This window comes from Phyllostomus hastatus, unplaced genomic scaffold (genome assembly GCF_019186645.2).
Source record: "Phyllostomus hastatus isolate PE091 unplaced genomic scaffold, TTU_PhHast_1.1 phas_contig_16, whole genome shotgun sequence".
In the NCBI taxonomy this organism is placed as follows: domain Eukaryota; kingdom Metazoa; phylum Chordata; class Mammalia; order Chiroptera; family Phyllostomidae; genus Phyllostomus; species Phyllostomus hastatus.
In genome coordinates, this window is record NW_025333643.1 from 14,719,189 (window position 1) to 14,743,170 (window position 23,982).

General features: G+C 37.1%; 1 protein-coding gene across 33 annotated transcripts in view; it reads left to right on the plus strand.

Annotated features, from left to right (window-relative positions):
• Window positions 1-23,982, plus strand: part of LOC123814288 (sarcolemma associated protein) — a 154,344-nt gene that overhangs the window by 52,312 nt on the left and 78,050 nt on the right. For 21 of the 33 annotated variants that reach the window (XM_045831978.1, XM_045831976.1, XM_045831996.1 and 18 more), the window contains exon 3: window positions 8,084-8,231. In XM_045831978.1, the coding sequence (XP_045687934.1) occupies window positions 8,084-8,231 (148 nt within the window). Of the gene's footprint in view, window positions 1-8,083; window positions 8,238-23,982 lie in introns of all 33 variants that reach the window. The other 12 variants (XM_045831977.1, XM_045831973.1, XM_045831993.1 and 9 more) reach the window with 1 other exon arrangement.

The window sequence follows — 23,982 nt, forward strand, 5'->3', positions numbered from 1 at the left end:
GTTTTTGAAGGGATAACTGTCCAATTAGTAATCGCTGTAAGACAAGGATAATCTACTTAATACACCTGAGCCTCAGCTTCTTAATTATTAAATGGCGATGGTAATAGCTACTTGGTAGGATTGTCATGAGGATGAGAAGTACCTGTACATAACAGGCAGACAGTAAATGATAACTATTATTATAGATTAGGTACTGGTTTGGCCCAAGAAAAAAAACTGTAGGCTGAAATATGGCTAATGGGAGTGATGTCATGGAAAAATGGCAGAGAGGGAGCTTCAAAAAGTGCTTTTCTTTTCACCATTGCTATTGAGCTAGCATGAATTATCTAAAATATCATGAAATTTGGGAGTCTAGTCAAATACTTGCAGCATCCAGTGGAATGCTTAAAGAAGATAAATGATGGTAAATTTTTGAGAATTTTGGTGTTTTGCATAGTGGCTATCATATTTCATTCTCCAGCCCTGTGGCAGGCAGCTGTGAGTGTGGTAGCCCATGGTTCTTGATATGACTTGCTTGTCTTTTAGAAATTGGGATTTAAAGAGACAGAATTCTCCCCCACACCCCCTTTTTTTATTAGATTCCCCCATTTAAGGAAATCTCTGTCAGATACTGGCTGGCCAGAGATAACAGAACAGAGACTTCAGTAACAACACATAGCAAGGAATATAAAGTTGCAAAACAGATGACTACAGTCTTCAAGAAATAAAAGCAGTCCCTGTGGAGATGAGAGAGCCTAATTTCTAGAGTTACCACATTAGAATATTCAAAACTTTTAGTTCTCAACAAAAAAAATTACAAAACATTCAAGGAGTCAGGGAATTATGGCCCATTCACAGAAAGAATAAAAAAGGAAATTGTTAGAAATCATTCCTGAGGAAGTCCAGACACTGGACTTATTAGACAAAGACTTTAATTATTTTAAGTATGCTGAGGATTCAGTAGCTGGTTTGAGCAGAGGAGTCAAAAAACCTGAAGAATCAAAATTACCCTGTCTGAGGACCAGAGAAAAAGATGAAAAAAAAATGAATAGTATCTAAAGGACCATCAAGTGTACCAATGCACATATTATTGAAATCCCAAAAGGAGAAAAGTGAGAGAAAGGAGGAGAAAAAAATATTTGAAGAAATATTGAATGAAAAATATTATATAGTTTTAGATCTTATATTTAGGTCTTTGTTCCATTTTTAGTTAATTTTTGTATTTGGAATGAGGTGAGGTCTAATTTCATTCTTTTGCATGTGTTATCTAGTTGTCCCAGCACCATTTGTTGAAGAAACTTCTTTTTCCATTGGCTGGACTTGGCACCTTTGTTGAAATTCAGTTGGCTATAGATGTACAGGTTTATTTCTCGACTGTTGTTCTGTTTATATCTGTCTTTATAGTAGTACCACACCGTTTTAATTAGTTTTGTAGTAAATTTTGCATTCAGGAAGTGTGCATCTTCCAATTTTGTTCTCCTTTTTAAAGATAGTTTTGCCTATTCAGGATTGACCGCAATTCTGTATGAATTTGAGGATCAACTTTTCCATTTCTTAAAAAAAAAAAAAAAAAAAAAGGTCTGTTGGAATTTTGATAAGGATTGCATTGAGCCTGTAGATCACTTTGGTTAAAATTGACACATTAACAATACTGTCTTTCAATCCTTGAACATGGGATGTCTTTCTATTTAAGTCTTTAATTTCTTTCAACAATATTTTGTAGTTTTCAGTATACAGGTCTTTTACCTCTGGTTAAATTTATTCCTAGGTATTTTGGTTAGTTGCCATTGTAAGTAGAATTGCTTTCTTAATTTCCTTTTTGGATTTTTCATTGCTGATGTATAAAAACATGACTGATGTTTGTTTATCTTCTAAGCTGCAACATTGCTGAATTTATTTATTAGCTCCAGTTGCTTTCTGTGAGATTTTTGATATGTAGAATCAGTCATCTGTGAGTTGACTTAGTTTACTTAATACTGTCCAATTTTTTTTTCCTTTTCAACTTTTATTTCTAGTGGTGTATTACACAGAATCTTCAAATTTTTTATTACAGTTGATATTCAATATTATATTATTTTCAAGTGTATACATAGTGGTTAAATATTTATATAACTTATGAAGTGATTCCCCATAAGTCTGATACCCAGCTGGCACCATACATAGTTATTAACAATATTATTGATTGTATTTCCTGTGATGTACTTTGCAACCTCATAATTGTTTTGTAACTGCCAATTTGTGCTTCTTAATCCCTTCACCTTTTTCATGCGGCTTTCCAACCACCCTCCCATTTTGCAGCCATCAGTTTGTTCTCTGTATCTATGAGTTTGTTTCTGTTTAAGTTGTTTTTATTGCATTTTAGATTCCACATGTAAATGAAATCACATGATATTTGTCTTTGCTTGACTTATTTAACCTACTATAATACCTTCTAGATCCATCCATGTTTTCACAAATGGTAAGATCTCATTATTTTCATAGCCAAGTAATATTCCATTGTATATACGTACCACATCTTTTTTTATTCTGTTTTCTATTGGTGGACACTTAGGCTGCTTCCATATCTTGGCTATTGTAAATAATCATGCAGTGAACACTGGGGTGTATATATCTTGTCAACTTAGTGTTTTGGATTTCTTAATTCCTTCCCAATTTGGGTGCCTTTTATTGTACCTGGCTAGAACTTCCCATACAGCATTACACAGCAGTGGTGAGCACAGGCTTCCTTGTCATGTTCCTGATCTTAGGAAGCTTTTAGTCTTTCACCAGTGTTACGTTACCTGTGGGCTTTTCATAAATGTTTTTTATCAGCAGAGGACGTTTCATTCTAATCCTAGCTTCCCGAGTTTTTGTTTTTGCTTTTTAATCATGAAAGGGTATTGGACTTTGTCAGGCCTTTTTTTGCAGCAACTGAGATGGTTTATGATTGTGGGGTTTTTTCCTTTTTTCTATTAATGTGGTACATTAATTGACTTTATTATTTTGATTCATGTGGGATAAATCCTACTTTTTTTGATAGTTTCTTATTTTTTAGCTTGAGTGAGTTCCAAGTTAGGCTAAACAGAGATAAGAACCTTGTATCAGTTCATCAGGTAGATCCCAGGCAGGTTAGATGAGATAGACACAGTAATTTGAGATTTAGATCTGCTTTGCTCCCTCTAGAATCAGGTACCAGGGTCACATACTAGGAATGCAGGCTCGCATATCAAAGACTTCTCCTGTACTGAGGAAGGGGATGGCTAGGGTAAGTAATCAATGCCACGAAGATTTCCTACCATTTTTAAGTAGCATTTTTCTTGATTTCGTATTCATTGACTTCTGTGAAACTTTGTTTTCCAGAGTTTCAACACATTTGGTTACCGTAGTTTGCTTGTTTTTCAAAGTTTCTGAGGGGGTCTGGGAGCTTATAGCTGCATTCTCCACCATTTTGCTGATGTCACTTTTATTCATTTATTTTGATTTTTAAAAATTTCTTCCTTTTTACCTTTTATTTCTCTTAATGCATTATTTGTTATATTTAGGCACTCATGTCCTTCATTTTATATTCATTTCTGAAATGAATTTTCCTTTTGTTTCTATTTCTTTTTGGAGTTCTTTCACCTTTTCTAGAGTTTTATAATTGTGATTTATATTTTTCATTTTTGAATTATTTTCTTAATGTCTTTTAGTTTGTTTTAAAATAGTATGTTATAATTTTGATATGTGTCCAAGGTCTGTCTGTCTTTATGTGCAGGGATGTTATTCTGTTCTTTAGTCTCTTTTTTCTTAAAATAACTGTATGGGATGAGACCTTGACATTTTTCTGTTGCTTATTTTCAAAACAAATTCTGAAATTTGTTTTTCTGAACTTTGAGAAGAGGTCATGATTCAGGATCACTTTTCTAGTGTCACAGAGCTCCCTCTTCTGGTTTTTTTCTTTTTTGTAAAATGTTAAAAACATATGGTGACTTCCTTTCCCCTTTTCTACTTTTATCTGGGCCTTTCCTTTCCTTGTCTCTATAGTCCCTGTTTTGCTCAATTTTTGTTCCACACCTAGCAGCTTTCCCTCAGTGTGGAACCCTATTCTGGAAGGCAGCTTTGTTGGGGGTTGATTTTAAGAATTTATGAGACTCACAGTGCCTTTCTAAGAACTTCCAGAACTTACCTGGCACTTACTTGTTATTGGATTGGGTGTAACCTTTCCATTTTCAGCTTCTATTCTCAAATTGGCCATCATACTGCCAGTAAATACCTAGTGACTATTTTAATGTTCTCTTCAAGTCCCTCAAATGCCATTACTTCCATATTTATTAGTAAAAACCAGTTTATCGTTATAGTGGAAATGAAAGTATTTACTGTTTGCAACAAAATTGAAAGTGATTCAAATGTATTTATTTATGGAATAAACAGCAGAAACTTTATTTTTAACTACTGTTCAGAAGGCCAAAGAACAAATTATGCAATCTGTGAAGTGTTGTGCCTGTGTCATTGAAGGTGATTGTGATCGGCCAGGGATGAGGAAAAGGACATGGGGCGAGGACAGCCTTTCAGCTCAAGAATCACTGTCAATGCCTGATATGTGGGAGCTTAACATTCATTCAGGGGAAAGCAAAGTATTAATTCAAGATTAAGCCTGAACACAGTGAAAGTTGAACTTTGGCCACAAGCTACAGATTTTCTAAATTCTGAGCTACTTACACACTTCAGTGTCAAAGTAAATGGCCGGTGCCTAAGGCAAGCACTAGAGCTGCTTTTGGGCATTCCGTGGGCTCTTAGGAAACATAGATATAGCTTCAACAGGATATTTTAGAGTAGCCAAAAGTGATTTCTGTGGGGTGAGAGGGAGCCTGATAGAAAAAGTTTTATCAGCAAAAAAGAGAAAGATATTTCTGATTTGAAAGTGACAAAGAACTAACTTAATTACTTACAGAAAATATATCCAGTTACTGTAAGCAGTCCTTTCTCAGTCCCTTGCAAACAAGTTGACTTGTTTATCCATACCTTAAGGAACCTCACCTAATTTTAAATAGAATAGCTTCTGTTCAGTGTACACTGAATAGTGGCAGATTGTTCCATAGATGGTACAGAAACACTTTTATATCAATCTTTCAAAGCAGCCAAGGGCAGAAGGTTAAATCATATCAACAAAAATATTTCTTCAGGGAAGTAAACAAATGATGTCTAGCTCCACACAAGCACAGAGACTCAGGTGCATAAGTGGAGATTAGTGTGGTTGAGAGGGTAAGGAAAGAGATTGTTGCAAGTGAGTCAGTTTTGAGACAGAACCAGGAGCCCAATTAGGGCTTTATAGGCTGTGATGGTAAGAACTTTGGACTTTATTCTAAGGTGTGTGGAGAGCAGAGGAAGAATGAACAACTAATGTAGTGATACATTCAAGCTAAATGGATGCCAGAGGTACCATGGAGTGCTTTGGACAGTAATATAGACGTGTCAGAATAAAAGAACCTAGGTTAATATTGCTTCAATTTTTTTTATTTGAAATTTTGTGGTTTTAGAGTTATGTAAGAGTTATGAGCATGAGATGTTCAGGCGCACACATACCTTTTTGTTTTCCAAAGTCTGCTAAACAGTACTGAACCTCATTTCATATATTCTTATTTCTGTTCTATTCTGTTTAATGTTTAAAATGAAGTGCTAGTTGCAGTCCACTAAGTTAATTTAGTAACAGTAATGGATCAGAACTTGAAGTTTGAAAAGCACCGTAAATTGAGTATAATCCCTTTATTTGGTTTTCCGATGCACATATTACTAAAATGACCAAAACAGAATCCAGATATCACCACATTTCCCAAGAATATATTTATTAAGAAACAAAAAACAAAGTTCCTTATACAGTAGATTCCAGTGTAGAAAAAATTTGAGGATAAGGGTTATTACTTAAGTGTATTGCCTGCGCTGTTCTCCTTGGTATAAAATGTTAAGGCCTGTAAATGTTAAATGGACTTGTAAAATATTAACCCAGTTTTCTTTATTAAGGTCTGTAATTAAATATGCAAACTGCTAGCCAAAGTAACGTCCTCTTTTGAATTATAAACAGAGAATAAGTCATGTATAGACATAGACAACCTGATGACCTTTGTATTGTCACTTAAAAATTAATGAAAAGAAATGTCATTTCCATATTTTCTGCAAATTGCTTATTCTTTTGTTGTATTTCATTTTGGAAGTGAGCTTATGGAAGGACTGAAGGATAAATGAAACATAAAGGTCAATGTTAAGTAATAAAAGATGGTCCTTTTCATTCTGTTGTTTGAGTCCTTGCTCCTGTGTTCCATAGCTCTGTGACCTTTGCAAAAACACTTGCCTGTGCAGCATTTTTCTCATCTATAAAAGGTAGCAATATCTATGTTACACCTTTAATGTTAAGTGAGGTCCTGGTGGTATAACATATATTTTAATAAATATTAGGGTTTTTGGCTAGTGTGTATCTCTATACCATGCCTCTCTCCTTTCTTGGAGAGTGAATAAAAACTTTATTCTCTGCAATATATATATATATATATATTATTCCCTTTTTTCCTTAGGAAGGAATTCAGTGAAAATATGTTGCTAGAATAAGCAGGGCTGAAGAGTGTAGAAACATTCAAAAAGAAAGCTACATCTTTTTTTATTGGTTGTTCTTTTTTTAGTAAATCTATCGTGTGTGATCCCAGATGTTCCTAATTTCTTTTAGGATAGGTAGGTGATAAACAGGTAGGCTTCCTGTGCTTATCCTATCCTTTCCCTTTTTAAAGAGTGAAGATTGCCTAAGTGATAGCAGGCCAGGAAGTAGTACCTTCATAGTTGGTTTCACTATTTTACCATCTTGTGTCTTCAGTCTGCTTTATTACAAAGAATTTACTGAAGTTGTATTGGTCCTGATATCAAATATGTTAGCTAATTGATAGTTATTAATTGTAAGTGTTACCTAAGACCATCTGTCCTGCCTATGAAGTAAACAACACTTCCTTTGATTTAACCCAGACATCCTAGGAAAATTAGAAAGTCAGAGTGAGTTGGAAAGAGAATTTTGTCTAGATGGCTTAAAAAAAAGTAACGGTTTTGTTAAGATATAATTTATATACCATAAAATTCACCCTTTTAAAGTATACAGTTTAGAGTTTTTAAATATATTCATAATTGTGCAACCATCACCACTATCTATTTAATTTTTTCAATTTTTAAAAAGGACTTATGTATTTATTGAGAGGGTGGGAAAGGAGGGAGAAAGAGAGAAAAACATCAATCAGCTGCCTCTCATTCACTCTGCAACTGGGGACTGAACCCACAACCCAGGCATGTGCCCTGACCAGAAATCAAACCAGTGACCTATTGCTTTGTAGGATGATGCCCAATCAACTGAACAACATAGGCCAGGGCTCCACTATCTAATTTTAGAATATTTTAATCATTCCAAAAAGAAAACTTATACCTATTAGCAGCCATTCTCACCATACCACCACCACACCCTGGCACCTTAGCCCCTTGTGATTACTAATGTGTATTTTCTGTCTATGGATTTGCTTATTCTGGATATTTCATGTAAATGGAACTACATATATATGGTCTTTTGTGGCTGACTTCTTTCACTTAATATAATGTTTTAAAGGTTCATCCATGTTGTAGAGTGAATCAATACTTCATTCCTTTTTTTGCCAAATAGTATAATATCATATGGATATACAATTTTGTTTATCCATTAATCAGTTGATGGGCATTTGGGTTGTTTCTACTTTTTGGCTATTATGGATAATGCTGTTATGAACATTGGGTAGGGGTTTTTGTGACAGCATAATGTTTTCAGTTCTCTTGAGTATATATTGATACCTTGCAGTGGAATTCTTGGGTCATATGTTAACTTTATGTTTACATTTTGAGGACCTTCTATACTGTTTTCCAAAATGATTGTGCTATTTTGTCTAGCTGGACTTTAAATTGCCAATTTTAGTGTTCTGATTTTATATATATTGAAGAAGAACCTTAGCAAAACAAGTGGTTTGAATTGATAGTGGGGAAAAAAATCCACCTTCAGCAGTTTGCAAAGCTGGAAGTACTTCTTTTTAATGTAGGTTTGGAATTACTGCTATTAATCTTTGGCTCTTCCTTTTCTATTTTATTTTTGCAGTTTTATCTCCAAGACACTAAAAGTAGCAATGGTACTTTTATAAATAGCCAGAGATTGAGTCGAGGCTCTGAAGAAAGTCCACCATGTGAAATTCTTTCTGGTGACATTATCCAGTTTGGGGTTGATGTGACGGAGAACACACGGAAAGGTACGGGTATGGATCAATTTTTCCTATTTTTTGTCTTTTAAGTTTGTTTATTTTTTGTTCTGTCATTAAATGTTAAAATATTTTGTGCTTGTAGAAGAAATTTAGATACAGCATATATGCAGTGAAAGTTAAAAGTTTCTCATATCCCTTATTCCTTTTTATAAAATTCTGAAATCTGAAATGTTAATAAGTACTTTATATTCTTCATCACAGTATGAAAACATAGGGCACAACCGTTGTCAGTTAGGAAACAATTGGCTTCAGTGACTCCATACCCAACCAATCAGAGCTTAAACCATAAGGATATTTTTGTAACAATATTTATTGTTAACAAGAAGTCTGGAGGCAGGTAGGTCCAGACTTTGTTTAGTTGATTCATTGCTTTTATCAGGAGTCTAGGGTCTTACTGTCTTCCCATGCCATTATCCTTAACATGTTGGTTTCTTACCTTTTGCTTTTTGCCAAGGGGTGATAGCTGCAGCCCCAGGCATTATTTTCCTCACACCATAGTTCTAGGCAAAAAAGGATGAGGTGGGGACAAAATGCCTTCTTGTGTGGCTTTCTTTTTATGTTGAAAGAACAGTCTTTCATAGAATCTTCCCAGTAGATTTCTCCTTTTGTCTCACCGGCCACCTGGATGCGTCATATATTAGCTACCTGTAGCTACAGAGGAGCCTGGGAAGTTATTTACCTTTGTCAGTTGTGCATGCATTGTTTCCCGGAACAATTATCCCTGATGTAAAATTTCATGTCTCGGTGTTTGAAACTAAAAGTTCTGTAGCTGAATAAATGTAGATTGTCTGTATTTTTAGAATTCTGAAGCTTTCTGGCTATAGTTAATAACTCTCTACTTATGACCATAAAATTATATGGCTGGATCATAAAACTAAATGAATAGGAAACAAAAGAATGCAGTTCCACTGCTTTAGTTTAAAATGGACAGTGGGAGGGAGTTGGGAAGGAGCCACATTCTATAACAGTCACCCCCTTGGAGATCTGGTGATACCCTAATTCTTCAGTCTCTGACATTACGCAGTATACATGTGGATACTGGTGTGTGTGTGCATGTGTTTATATTATTACATACTTCCATTGGTGTTGCAACTGCAGTATTATTTTCACTGGGTTTTGTTGGCCTTCCTGGGATGTTGGCTTTTAATATTTGAATTTGTGTAGGGCCAGAGTTTTAGGAACTTCCATTTACAATTGTAAAATTGAAAAAAGGTTTGTATTTTGATGCAAAATATTTAGTACTCTTTAATAAAAGAACCTAACTTATATGTGGCCATACTGAGAAGAGCTGAAGTGGACATATCATCTATTGTTGCCATATCACACCTCCTCTGCTACCAAGTGATTCAGAAAATGTTTAACTGGGCCCCAGGTGAATAGCCTGCAGAAGACAGAAAATTGTATTACACTGTCTTCTTCTCCAAGGAATGTCTATCTCCTTGGCTTGCATTTCCCAAAGAGAATTAATAGGTGTTCATTGATTTTGCAGAATAAGGTAATCAAATACTTTAGGACATCTTAGTTAACTCAGGATAAGGTGAACTTCCTAGAGCTTTTAATACGCTAATATGTATGCAGGTCTCTAAGGGGGTGACTATGACAGAATGCAGCCCTTTTCGAGCTCCTTCCCACTCTTCTTCCCTATCTAGCTGTAAGTGACACTCATTAAAAAATGCTGTAGAAAGCTAAGAGAACAATCCTGAGACAGAATTACATGTTAGTACAATATTATTTCATAAACAAATTCTTACAAGCTTCTTTGCAAATTTAACGGTCTTTTATACCAACTTTAAAGAAATGAAGTAAACAAAAATTTCTTCATCATTTAAAGGGTTGTTTCTTTTGGTATTTGTTGACTTCAAAAAGTTGACTGATGTTATGCATGGGCTCTTGGAATACAGCTGTGTCATGAGGTGAATACTACTGGTTTAAGCATATGCCAGAAAAAAAAAGGAAGGTAGGTTTTATCCTATGCTAAAAAGTACTAAGGAAAGCTTTATATCACTTGGAATATTGTACTGAAATTATACAATACTACTGGATGACCAATCAAAGAAAAAACTAAAAGGGGAATTTCAAACTATGTAGAAAAGAAGGAAGCCTTTTATACTGAAATGTAGTAAATCCCTAACTCAGATAAATATTTGTAATCTTAAATCCCTTGAGTAGTAAAGGAGAAAAGCAAACAGTGAAGGAACTTGGCACTTAGAAATTAAAAAAAACAAAAAACAAAAACAAGAAAAGGAAGCTGGGGAGAAGAACCAAAAAGCGGAAATTAATGAAATAAAAAAACTGAAGGGATAAACTCAAATGCTGGTTCTTTAAAAAACAACAACAATAAAATAGATAATTCATAAGCCTTGATTCTTTTATTAGGTTAAAAAATACTAGCAAAAATATACAAGAAATGAAAAAGGGGACAAACACAAATACAGGATATACTAAGAGAATTCTAACAGACTATTATATGCCAACTTATGGCAAAGAAAAAAAAACTAGAATAAATTAATAGTTTCCTAGCAAAATTATCCCAAAATGTGGAAAACTTGAATAAGTCAGTTTCCTTAAAAGAGACTAAAAAGTTACTAAAGAATCACCAGAGACTGAGGGTTTCATGGCTCAATTTGAACTTATTCTTAAAAAGATGGATAAATCAAATATAATGTAAATAATTGAAACATAGGTAAAATAGAAAGCTCTCAAAATACTTTAAAGAAGCCAGCAGTCCTAACCAGTTCATCCCGGTTGTTGGGCACTGTTCCACAGAATGAAAGATCACCTGATCGATTTCTAGTTGGGGCACATGCCTGGGCCAGGTCCCTGGTTGGGAGTGAGTGAGAGGTAGCCAGTTGATGTTTCTCCCACACATCAATATTTCTCTCCCTCTTTTTCCCTCTCTCTAAAATTAAATAAATAAAATCTTTAAAGATAGAAAAGAAGTCAGCAGCATATTATTATTGCCAAATTCTCATATAGTACAAAAAAAAAACCGTAATTCACTTGTGACAATAGGGAAAAGGTTCGGATTAACATATTAGTAAATTAAATTTAGAAATGAAGCAAGAATAAACAACAAATAATTTATTCTAGAAATGCAAAGGCGATTCAGTTTGGGGGAAATCTATCAATTTAATCTACCAACTAAATCTGAAAAACATGTAACTCTATAACCAGTAGATGCTAAAAGGCATTTGATCAAGTTCAGTAGTTATTCATTATAAAAGTTCTAAGTAAATAGGATGAAAAAAAAACTAAAACAAAATGTATGATTTAAATAGAATAAATATAGCAAAAATACTATACAACTATTAAAATGTATGAACTAAATTCTCATATACCAATAAGGATAAATTTCAAATATCTTAAGATTGCTGAAAGATGTGTATGGCATTATGTCATTAACATAAAACATGAATTCATATAAAACAATGCAGTATGTGCTTTGACTGTATTTATAATAAAACAATGCAGATAGTGCTTTTGACTGTATTTATAATAAGGATATAAAATTAGACACTTGAAATGATTAAAAAAATCGTTTATGAGGATCAATGAAAAGGATTTTTTGGTACCAGTGTCCATAGTACAAAAAAACAATGGGAGCATAATTTTTAATTGCCCATTAAGCAGCTTTAAGAAGAATAAGTTGGAATTATGTGAATTTCAGGGATTTTAATAAGATATATTGTTGAGTAATGGGAAAATTACTTTTAATAATTTCATTATTTTTAAAAAGTCCCACCCATCTTTACATATGTACATGTATATGTATATGTGTATGTTTGTATATGATTGTATAAATATGGGGAAAACATGGAAGACTGCATACTCAGTTATTAATGCTGAGTCATCCTGGAGTGTTTATGGGGTGGTGGGGTGGAGTATAAAGGAGAAGAGGGAGTTGAATTAAAAAGGACAGTGCTAATAAAACTGCAGTGAAAACCCTCCAGTATATATGAAATTTCTGTCATACAATGTATAAATGGAAACTTTAAAAAGAATAAAGTATGAAAATGTGTGTGTGTAAAGTCTGGATTTTGTTAAAAGGTGATACAAGCCTGTTGCCATTAAACATCTCAGTTCATATTAGTGTCTCTTCTATTCCAAGCTTTTTAAAACAAGATGACTTTGATGGTTGGCTTTCCATATAGTTTGGCTCCAGGGAGAAAACTCACTGATTAGTACTGTACTAATAGTCTGCCTTATAGGTAAAAAGTAGTCATTGTAAACAAATAGGATGACATTCTAATGTATTTTTTTCTAAGGAAGGTGGGAAGAGAGAAAGCCAACCTATCAGATCCTCCTGGAAAGAGAGCCTTAGCAAATCAGTTGGTGGCCACCACTTTGTTTTTAAACCCACAAACTACTCAGACAGGACATGAGTTTTCTGGGTCACATATTTCATTAATCCTCTGTTGCAAGGTTTGGGACCAGTTAATTCTATAAATTCCACATACAATTCCAATCAGCTTATCAACTTATGTCCACTTCATCAATATCTGTTTCTGGGTTAAGCTCCTATGGGGGAAAAAAAAAGCCTATTATGAGGAAGATCAATGGTATCTTCCTTTTGTTTTATGATCTAATTTCCCTGAATTATTTTTATTCCCCACAGGAGACCTTGCCTTTTCTGGCCTTCAAGCCATTGCACACAAATGTTTTTTCTTTCCCCTAAAAATGTTTCTAGGCTAGGCAAGGTGCCCTTTCATGTCCCTATTACACACTGCACTCCTCCCTGTTATGTATTTGCCTCCCTCATTAAACTGTAAGCTATGCAAGAGCAGACAATGTGTCTGTCTTCATTAGAAACTTCATACTCAACCTGGCACTATTGGTTGAGTAAATTTTAAAATGCCCCATGAATCTTCATCTATCATCTTACAAAAGTTCTTTCTGCCATCTTAACTAAGATTTTTATGACCTTCTTCCTAATATGAGGATTGGGAATTGGCAACCTTCTTGTTACCCCTGTCCTTTTTATTCTGCTGTGAGTTACCTCTCCTTACCCTGCCTAATCTTTAATTTCCTTATTTTATGAAATGGGATTCATACTGCTACTAACTACCTCAAGGTTTATTGTAGTGTTCAGTGTCCACAATGTGGCACAGTGTTCCATGTGAACACTGAAAGGGTGTTCATAAAGTGCTCAGCGCATGGCCAGGCATCAACACTTTAATTATCACTAAAACCCTCGTTAATCATTTGTATCATTTCTCTCTTTTTTACCATTAAGTTTACCCTTCATTCTCAGTAGGCTTCAGACCTGAGCTCCTTTACCTGTCTGTCCTTTGGAGCCCATCATTGGCCATTTCAAAGATACTCTCACCAACTAGACTACTCCTCGACTTTTGACTTTTGCTTGTTCCTAGTTCTTGGTAGCTTTCACCACAAGCTTTACATACTTGCACTTTCTAGCTGCTAGGGAAAATCACAAAGCTGATTCAGCACAGACTGTAACCAGATTTGCTGGGTTAACTGAGAGAATCTTTCTGATGCTATGCACCTATGAATATTACCCTGTGATTTTTATCCTTCAGTTTCTTTATGTGATGTATCATGTTTATTGATTTGTGAATATTGTACCTGGCATCCCTGGGATGAATCCCACTTGATCATGGTGTGTGATCTTTTTAATACATCGCTGGATCTGCTTTGCTGATATTTTGTTGAGGATTTTAGCATCTATTTCATCAGGGATATTGGCCTATAATTTTCTTTCTTTTTTTTTTTAAAGATTTTTTATTTCTTCACTTTTAGAGAGTGAAGGGAGGGAGACAGAGAGAGAAACATCAATGTGCGGTTGCTGGGGGTTATGGCCTGCAACCCAGGCATGTGCCCTGACTGGGAATCGAACCTGCGACACCTTGGTTCGCAGCCCGCGCTCAATCCACCAAGCTACGCCAGCCAGGGCCTAATTTTCTTTCTTTATAGTGTTTTTATCTGGTTTTATAATTAGAATAATCCTGGCCTCATAAAAAGCCTTCCTTCCTCTTGAATTTTTTGCAATAGTTTGAGGAAGGATAGGTTTAGTTCTTCTTTGAATCATTGCTAAAATTAGTCTGTGAAGTTATCAGGCCCAGAACTTTTGTTTTTGGTTACTGCTTCAATTTCATTAGTTGTCAGTGGTCTGTTGAGATTTTCTGATTTTTCTTGATTCAGTTTTGGAGGATCATATGTTTCTAAGACTTTATCCATTTCACTCAAGTTGTCCAACTTACTGGCATAGAATTGTTCGTAGTATTTTTTATAGTCCTTTGTATTTCTGTAATGCCAGTTGTTAACTTCTCTTTCATCTCTGATTTTGTTTATTTGGGTCCTCTCTTTGTCTTTTTATGAGTCTGGTTAAAGGTTTATCGATTTTGTTCATTTTCTTCAAAGAATAAGCTTTTGGTTTCATTGATCTTTCATACTGTTTTTTTTTTTTAGTCTTTATGTCATTTATTTCAACCCCAATCTTTATTATTTCTTTCCTTCTACTTACTGTAGGGCTTTGTTTATTTTTCTTTTTCCAGGTTTTTTAGGTGTAGTGTTTGAATTTTTAATGAGATTTTTTCTTGTTTCTTGAGATAGGTCAGTAAAGCTGTGAACTTCCATCTTAGGACTGCTTTCTCTGTGTCCCATAGATTTTGGGTTGTTATGTGTTCATTTTCATTTGTATTCAGGTAACTTGATTTCTTCCTTGATCTCATTGCTAACCTATTCATTGTTTAATAACATGCAATTTAGCCTCCATGTGTTTGAATGTTTTTCAGTTTTTTTATTGTAGTTGATTTTTAATTTCATCTAATTGTGGTCAGAAAGGATGCTTGATATGATTTTAATCTTCTTGAATTTATTAAGATTTATTTTGTGTCCTAACAGGTAGTCTGTCTTTGAGAATGTTCCATGTGCACTTGAGAACAATGTATATTCTGCTGCTTTGGGATGAAATGTTCTATAAGCATCAATTAAATCCATCAGATCCATTGTGCTGTTTAAGGTTGCTGTTGCCTTTTTGATTTTTTAAAAACTTTTATTTCCTGGCTGGTGTAGCTCAGTGGATTGAGTGCGGGCTGCAAACCAAAGTGTCACAGATTCGATTCCCAGTCAGGGTACATACCTGGGTTGCAGACCATGACCCCCAGCAACCACACATTGATGTTTCTCTCTCTCGCTCTCTCTCTTTCTTCCTCCCTTCCCTCTCTAAAAATAAATGAATAAAATCTTTAAAAAATATTTTATTTTTAGACAGAGAGGAAGGGAGGGAGAAAGGGAGAGAAACATCAATGTGTGGTTGCCTCTCATGTGCCCCCCACTGTGGACCTGGCTCACAGTCCAGGCATGTGCCCTGACCAGAAATCAAACTGGTGACCCTTTGGTTTGTAGGCGCACACTCAATCCACTGAGCCACACCAGCCAGGGCATTTTTTAATTTTTTTAAACAAGTATACTATTTTTAAATCCTCACCCAAGGATACGTTTACTGATTTTAGACAGGGGTAGGGAGAGAAAAAAACATGGATGTGGAAGACAAACATTGATAGGTTGCCTCCCATACATGCCCTGACTAGGGATGAACCTGCAACTTCCTGGTGTATAAGATGACACCCTAACTAACTGACCCACCTGGCCACAGATGGCTTATTGATTTGTTGTCTGATGATTAGTCCGTTGATATCAGTTGGGTGTTATATTCTTCTACTATGATTCTGTTGCTGTTGATCCCTTACTTAATGTCCACCAAGGTTTTTTTTTTTTTAATATTTAGGTGCTCCTATGTTGGATGCATATATGTTTATAAGGGTTATAGCCTCCTATTGGATTGATCCCTTTAGTGTTATGTAGTGACTTTCTTTGTCTCTTCTTCTGGCTTTTGTTTGGAAGTCTATTTTGTCTTAAGTATTGCTACCCCACCTTTGTTTTTGTTTCTATTTGGAATGTTTTTTAAACATTTTATTTATTCATTTCTAGAGAGAGGGGAAGCAAGGGAGAGGAACATCGATGTGTGAGAGAAACATTGGTTGGTTGCCTCTTGCATGCCCCCAACTGGGGACCTGACCCACAACCCAGGCATGTGGCTTGAATGGGAATCGAACTGACAACCTTTCAGTGTGCAGGCTGTCGCTCAACCCACTGAGCCAAACCAGCCAGTGCTACGTGGAATATTTTTATCATCCTTTTACTTTCAGTCTGTGTGTATCTTTTGTTCTGAGGTGGGTCTCTTGGAGACAGCATATGGGTCATGTTCTTTTTTTTATCCATTCAGCTACCCTATATCTTTAGATCGGAGCATTTAATTCACTTATATATTAATAGATACTTATTTATTGTCACTTTATTCTTTATACCTATGTTCCTCTCTCTCTCAGTTTCTTTTCTTTCTTCTTAAAGCAGGTCCTTCAACATTTCTTGTTATACTGATGTGGTGGTAGTGAACTTCTTGTCTGGGAAGCTCTTTATTTTGCCTTCAATTTTAAATGATAGCCTTGCTGGATTGAGTAGTCTTGGTTGTAGGTTCTTGCTTTTCATCACTTTGAATATTTCATGCCAATACCTTCTGGTCTGAAGTGTTTCTCTTGAGAAATCAGCTGACAGCCTTATGGGACCTTCTTTGTGGGTAACTAATTGCTCTTCTCTTGCTGTTTTTAATATTATTTTTTTTAACCTTTGGCATTTGAATTATGATGTGTCTTGGTGTGTGCCTTTGGGTTCATCTTTGATTGGGACTCTCTGTGCTTCCTGAACTGTGGCATTTTCCTTCACCAGGTAAGGGAAGTTTTCAGCTATTACTTCTTCAAACAGGTTCTCTGTTTCTTCCTCACTCTCTTCTTGTTTTGATACCCTTATGATGTAGATGTTGTTACACTTGATGTTGTCCCAGAGGTCCCTTAGACTTTCCTTACTTTTTAAAATTCTCTCTCTCTTTTTCTCTTTTTCTCTGTCTCTCCCTCTCTCTCTTTGATGCTTTGTTTGGGTACTTATTTTATCTTGTCCTCTAAGCAGGGACAAGATGAATTATTCCTCTGCTTCATCTAACCAGCTATTGATTCCTTCTAGGAATCAATATTTTTTATTTCGGGTATTGTATTCTTCACTTCTGACCACTTTTTCTATGGTTTCTGTGTACTTTGTAATGCTTACTCTCTCTTTGTTTAAGTTCTCATTGAGGTCATCCATTCTTTCCCTAAGGTCTTTGAGCATCCTCATAACCATTGTTTTAAGCTCTGCATCTGGTATTTTGGTTGTTTCCATTTCATTTAATTCTTTTGGGGAGGGTTTCTCTTGTTGTTTCATTTGTGGCATATTTTTTGTCTCCCCATTTTGTCTGCATGTATTAGGTAGATCTGCTGTGACTCCCAAACTTGTTATGATGGCTTTAAGATGAAGGTGTCTTGTTGGGCTCAGTGACCCAGTCTTACAGATCATCTGAGTTTTATGCTCCAGGAATGTTTCTTGTGGATTATGTGCATCCTCTGGTTGTAGTTAAGTCTTGAATGCTCTTGGCCCTTTCATCGGTGGAGTTTACCCTTCAGGCTGTCTGAGCAGAAGGATAAACCTTGATCACTATATGTGTGTTGCTCTGCCCCCTGAGGTAGATTTGTTCCCAACAGGGTCTGGTTTTCTGCCAGAATCCCTCTTTGGGTGTGGCTAAAGGGTCCAGCCCTGGTGTGGTGTGAAGCCCACCACCCCATCCACTTGGGCAAAGTTCAGATACAGGTTGATGTCAGATGTTGTATGTAATTGGCCTTGGGCTACCTGTCTGAAGCTACCACACTATTCAGTGTTTGTGGCTATGTCTGCTGGGCCTGGGTATGTGTGAAATGGGCTAATCTGTGTACAGGGGTTGGCTTCCTCCAGCTTAGAGTTGCAGGCAGATCTGCAAAAGGTCCAAGGCTCCCTAAGGTCTGCTTCCACCTGTCAGCTACTTTGTCTCCCCTGTCAGCTACGTTGCCTCCCACTGAGGTTGCCTGGTTTTTCTGCAGACCATTGTGAAGAAAGACTATAGTGTAAGCCCAGGGTGGCTGTGAACCGTAGCCCCTTCCACAGGTTGTGAGATCAGTAAGGTGAGGTAACTGGGGTTAGGAGGATGGGGCTAGTGGGTCCCCTACCTGAGGGTCACACAATCAGGCCTTAATGAGGGGAAAGTGGCCCCTACTCCAGAGCTAAACCACTCAGTCTCTACAACTCTAGCTCCCCCAGGAGGGGTACATCACAGTTTCATGTTGGTTTAGCAAACTCAGCCAGATGAAGCCACTAGACTTCGGAGGACAGATCAGAAGAGACTTCCATTGCCCTGACTGGTATAGCTCATTGGTTCAATGTTGTCCCACAAAGCTCCAGACCAGGACACCTGCCTAAGTTATGGGCCTGGTCCCTGGTTGAGACATGTGCAAGAGGCAACCAGTTAATGTTTCCCTCATACATTAATGTTTCTCTCCCTCACTTCCCCTTTCTCTAAGAATAAATACATGAAATCTTTTTTTTAAAAAAAGTCTCCCATTTGGGGTGATGTCGACCTAGACTGCAGTAGGGGGCCAAGCACTTCATCCCGGTCCCCAACAACAGCCTTTCAGGGACTCACACTCTGAATGTCCTAGCTCTGAGCAGCTCTTCCTTCCCTGCCATGGAACTGAGCTCAGCAGGGCAGGGTATCCAGGACTTGGAAGTCTCCTGTTGGGGGTGGTTCCTGCAATCCTGTAGGAGCTGGGCAAGCACTTCCTTCCCTTCCTGAGATAGTGTGGAGTGTGGGCTGAGCTCACAGGGGAGGTATGAGTGTCCCCTCTTCCCCTCTCGAATCCCCCTCCCACAATTTAGCCATACAACCCAGCACCCACATATCTGATTCCCAGAGAAGGCCTCCCCAGGAGGTACCTTTCAAAAGGCCCAGCTTTGTGCCCCCACTCTGATCCCCTGCATGACTGAACTCAGCAGGACTGGGCTGGCCAACTGATTTAACATGTGGGGAGGGGGGTCCCCTTTCCAAAGCCACACAGTTCAGTGTCACTCTCTGAGTCTGCCAAGAGCCTCCCCAGAAAAAGAGTGCCCCAAAGCTCATTGCTGGGTGTGGCCAGCAGACCCCTCTGCAGGATCTGCACGTAGCAGAGTAGCCTTGCCAGCAATCTGGGGACCAGGCAGTGCACTCCCCAGGCTGGTGCTGAGGCTGGTGCTGTAACTATAGAAGTGCTTGTCACTGTGAAGATGGGGTCTGTGTCTCCAGCAGACTCTCTTCTCTCCTAGGTGACTGAATCTCCAATGATTTTCACCACCAGGTGCTAGGGCTGCTTTTCCTATCTCTGTTATTCTGGATTGGGGATTCCTGCATAGGGTTGAGACCCCACACTCCTGGGGGGAGGGAGTTTTGCAGCCAAGCTAACCCTCCGGCTTCTCAGCCACCACTTGTGGGTGGAGGGGCCAGCTCTTTTCACATTTCTGTCCATCTTACCAGTCTCTGTGGCTTCTTCTATAAATCCTTAGTTATAATATTTCAGTTAGCTGTCCTTCAGTGGGTTATTCAGGTTGATTTGCTCTCTCATGTAGCTGTAAATGAGTTTAGGGCTGGGAACAGGTGAGTGTAATTTCTACCTACTGTGCAGTCCCCAGCCCACCCCCTTTTTATTTAAAATAATCTACCTAGGATGTTCACTACAGTTACCTTCAGAGGTTTGTAAAACTACGGATGCCTGGATCTTACTCCATCAGTCCTAAGAAGGAGAATTGCTTACATGGGGCCTGGACATACATAGTTTAAAAAGCCTCAAATTATTCTTTTGGACAACCAGGTTTAAGAAACCTGCTCAATTATAAATTCATGGCAACTGTTTTGTATGCTTTCCCTTATCCTCAAGTCCCAAGTTTCACTTCTTGTTTTGTCTGGTGAATCTGTTCATGCTAGCTCTACACCTGTATTTCCAGCTTCTTGCTTGTTTCCCCTTGAATGTCCTGCTGTCACCTTATAAACACTCTGTACAAAGCTTAATTTCCTCTTCAAACTAGAGCATTCTACTGACTTTCCAGTTTCTTCTGTTGCACCATCATCCTCCCAAGCACTCTAGCTCAGCTTCTTGGTATCTTGTCTGAGTCCTTTCTCTTGCTTCCAGTAGTTGTGTCATCTACACCATTTGCCCTCTTTACCTGCTACTGCTTGTTTTTCCTGTGCCATCCTAGGGTGTTACAGCAATTCTCTACTTCTGGCCATTCTTCTGTTACAGATTCATTTATGTCATTCCCCTGCCTTTTTTTTTTTTAAGATTTTTAATTTTAGAGAGGGAAGGGAAGGAGAAAGAGAGAGAGAGAGAGAGAGAGAGAGAGAGAGAGAGAGAGAGAGAGAGAGAGAGAGAAACATCAATGTGTGGTTGCTGGGGGCTGTGGCCTGCAACCCAGGCATGTGCCCTGACTGGGAATCGAACCTGCGACACTTTGGTTCGCAGCCTGCGTTCAGTCCACTGAGCTATGCCAGCCAGGGCTTATTCCCCTGCTTTTAAAAGCCCTAGTGACTGTGCCATATTGTGGAATAAAGTCTGGAATTGTTAAGTGTGCACTTGAGGCCCTAAAAAAGGTGGACTCAATTCAACCTCTTTATTTCCCATTACTTCCCTTATATATGTTAAACTATTAAACTAGATTATTTAGAGATAACGTGATATATGGAAAAGATTCTTTTGAGTCTTAGCACTGTCACTTGCCAAAGGTATGGTAGACAGCAAGTTACTGTAGCCTCTTTGACCTTAGTTTTCTCATTTGTAAAATAGGACATAAAATAACTATTTGCATGATTTGTCATTAGTATAGTGTGCTTAGCATGAGGCCTGCCACATAGAGGGCCTTAAAATACATTCTTCACTTAGCCTCTTCAGTCTTCTCCAGCTGCTCTCCTTAGATTTGTACTTTCTCAAATCCTTCTCTTTTTCTCTTTCTTTGCTCATGCCATTTTCTCTGCCTCCCTTCTATTTTCCTTCCAAAAAAAAAAGAAAATCCTATTCTTTTTTTTTTACCCTTGTCATAAATCCTTCCCTTGCCCTTGTCCATTCCCAGTTCCCATAGTGTTTCGTACCTCTTGTAGCATTTGTGAAAGTTTCCCCTTTTGTTATGTTAAGTATTTTAGTTTTCTCTAAACTGAAATTTCAAGGACAAGGACCTAGTTGTAATCATCTTGGGGTTTTTTTCCCCATTATTCTCATCATACTGCTTTGTAGCCAGTAGGTTCTCAGTGAATATTGAACAAACGGGTAAAGCCAAAGAACTACCACTCCTCCTAGGTGAATTGAAAAATAAGTCAAAGAGCAGTATTCCACACTATGCTAAAGAAAGTGGTAGATGAATCTACATATCTAGAGGAAGGAATTCTCCCACCAAATAAAAAGGTAGAAACAGGATTCCTGGGAGAGGTAGTAGCTGATTCTGAGGATAGGGCAGGAAGTACACAGGTTGAACCTAGAAGATTTATCATACCAGAAAGCACTGAAGCCACCCAAGACTGCTGGATTTTCATCAGAAGGACTCAGGAATTAATGTGGAGTTCTGACTGATCAAAGATGGGCCAATTTGAGCATCAAATAGTAATAGCGGTGGGTTGGAATGTATCAAATTTGTTTAAATCCATGAATACACAATGATTTTAAAAAAGAAAAGAAAAATATTTGATCACATTTGGAAGAACCTAGGAAACCCATTTATCTTTCTGAAAATGGGTAAGTAAAGAGAAAGTCTAAAGCATTTATGTGACCTTTCCTATAGGAATTACACCTGAGATAAAGTTTTTGTAACTGAACTCAACTCACAAATGAAGACAGAATGGTACAGTATTAACTCAAAAATATGTTTTTTTTAGAATCAAAAGAGTATTTGTCTATTCGGCCAACTTTTCCTGCCTCTCTTCTAACTTGAAGAAAAAGGTCTTTGAATTAGAAACGTTATGAAGCAAAAATTTAGGAGTAAAAGTGCGGTGACTCTTGTATCTTAGATTGCAGTCAAAAGGAAATTAAGCAGCCCTCGTCCATGTGGCTCGGCTGGTTGATAGGAGTGTCATCCTGTAACCTAAACGTTGCAGTCTAGGCACCTATGATCCTCAGTCTGGGTGCATATCGGAGGTAGTGGTCAATGTTTCTTTCTCACATCATTGTTTCTCTCTCTCCCTTCCTCTATCTCTAAAAGCAATGGAAAAATGTCCTTGTGTGAGGGTTAAAAAAGAAAAAAACAGAACTAAGCAAATAATTCCCCAGCTTGGGGAATTATTAACACCTCTAAGGGAAATGTTAACACCTTTCATTTAGGTCTTATTTGTTTGTTTGTTTGTTTTATTTTTTTATTGACTTTAGAGAGAGAAAAAGAGAAACGTCGATTTGGTGTTCCACCCATTTATGCATTCATTGATTGATTACTGTATTTGCCTTGACTTGACATTGAACCTGCAACTTTGGCCTATGGGAATGATGCTCCAAGTACCTGATGAGTCACCTAGCCAGGGCCTAGGTCTTGTTTTATTAAAGGTGTCTTGGGCTTTTATGGTCTTCATCATTGAACTTCCTGTTATTGCCTGTCATTTCAAGGGATCCTTCAAACTACTTGAGTATAGATTCCCTTCAGTAGTATAGCAATCCTGAATTGCCCAGTCAGTGTTAGCCCTTGGTTTATCTCACAGTTTTTATATCAGTCCAATTGCTGGCCTTTCAGATGCTGTATCTGAGTGACAGAAATCATTATGTAACATATTAGTTTGCCAGCTTAGTACTGTAACTTGCTATACCTATCTGAAAAAAACTCCAAAAAACTATTACTAATTTAAATATTTTGTTAAAGTGTCAGTCTTACTGGATCTTTTTATATTCTGTTCCTGTATTTATTGTAGCCTGTTTATAGTAAATTTCTGGGTCCCATAGAGCTGGAATAATAAGTCCGTCCCTTTCCTGTCTTCTGCCACTAAAAGGAGGGAACTAGGTGTTTCTTGCAAGTGGAGATGAACCCTGCCATTCTCAAAGTGAGAGGCAGGCAGTTTCATCCCTGAGTAATGGAAGCTGTAAAATATTAACCAGACATGTTCTTTGACATATTCAGTAAGCCTTTATTAAATGCCTGCTTTGTGCCAGAAGCATACAATCCTTGCTGCCCTCAAAAAGTTGAATCTAACTGGTGAGACAGGTATTGTGTAAATGATAAAAATTCAAAATGCAGTGTCTTTAATGTTATAATGAGTACATATAGGAGGTTCTGGGGACACCTAACTCAGTCACTGAGCTTTGGTGATGGAACTAGAAAGTCTGAACCTAGAGGATAAGTAGCATTTGGTCATGCAAGCCAGAGGATAAAGGACATTTCACTGATAAAGAAGACAGCTTGTGTAAAAGGCATGGGATTGTGAAAAGCAAGGTATTTGGAGATGCAGATAGCGTTGTTCTTGTATAGGACATTTTTGGTAGCAGCGAGGAGAATGAGGCTTGAAAGGAAGGAAGGAGCTCAGTGGTCATGGTCATAACTGCTATGTTAAGCAGAGTTTAGAAGATGGTCCCATACATGCTTCTTGATAATGTGTTAGCATTTTTCATATAATAAATTAATGAAAATCAATATTGAGTAAAGTGTGCTAAATTAAATTTAATGTGCATTTTCAAATGACAGAGTAATATTACTTCATGCTTATAATATCATCTTGATGATTCATAGGCCTGATTACTTAATAAGTTACTCTCCTATAAGCACATTTACTCTATTCTTTAAAGTCAGTTTTATTGAGATACAGTTTTCTTACAACATCAATTTAACATGT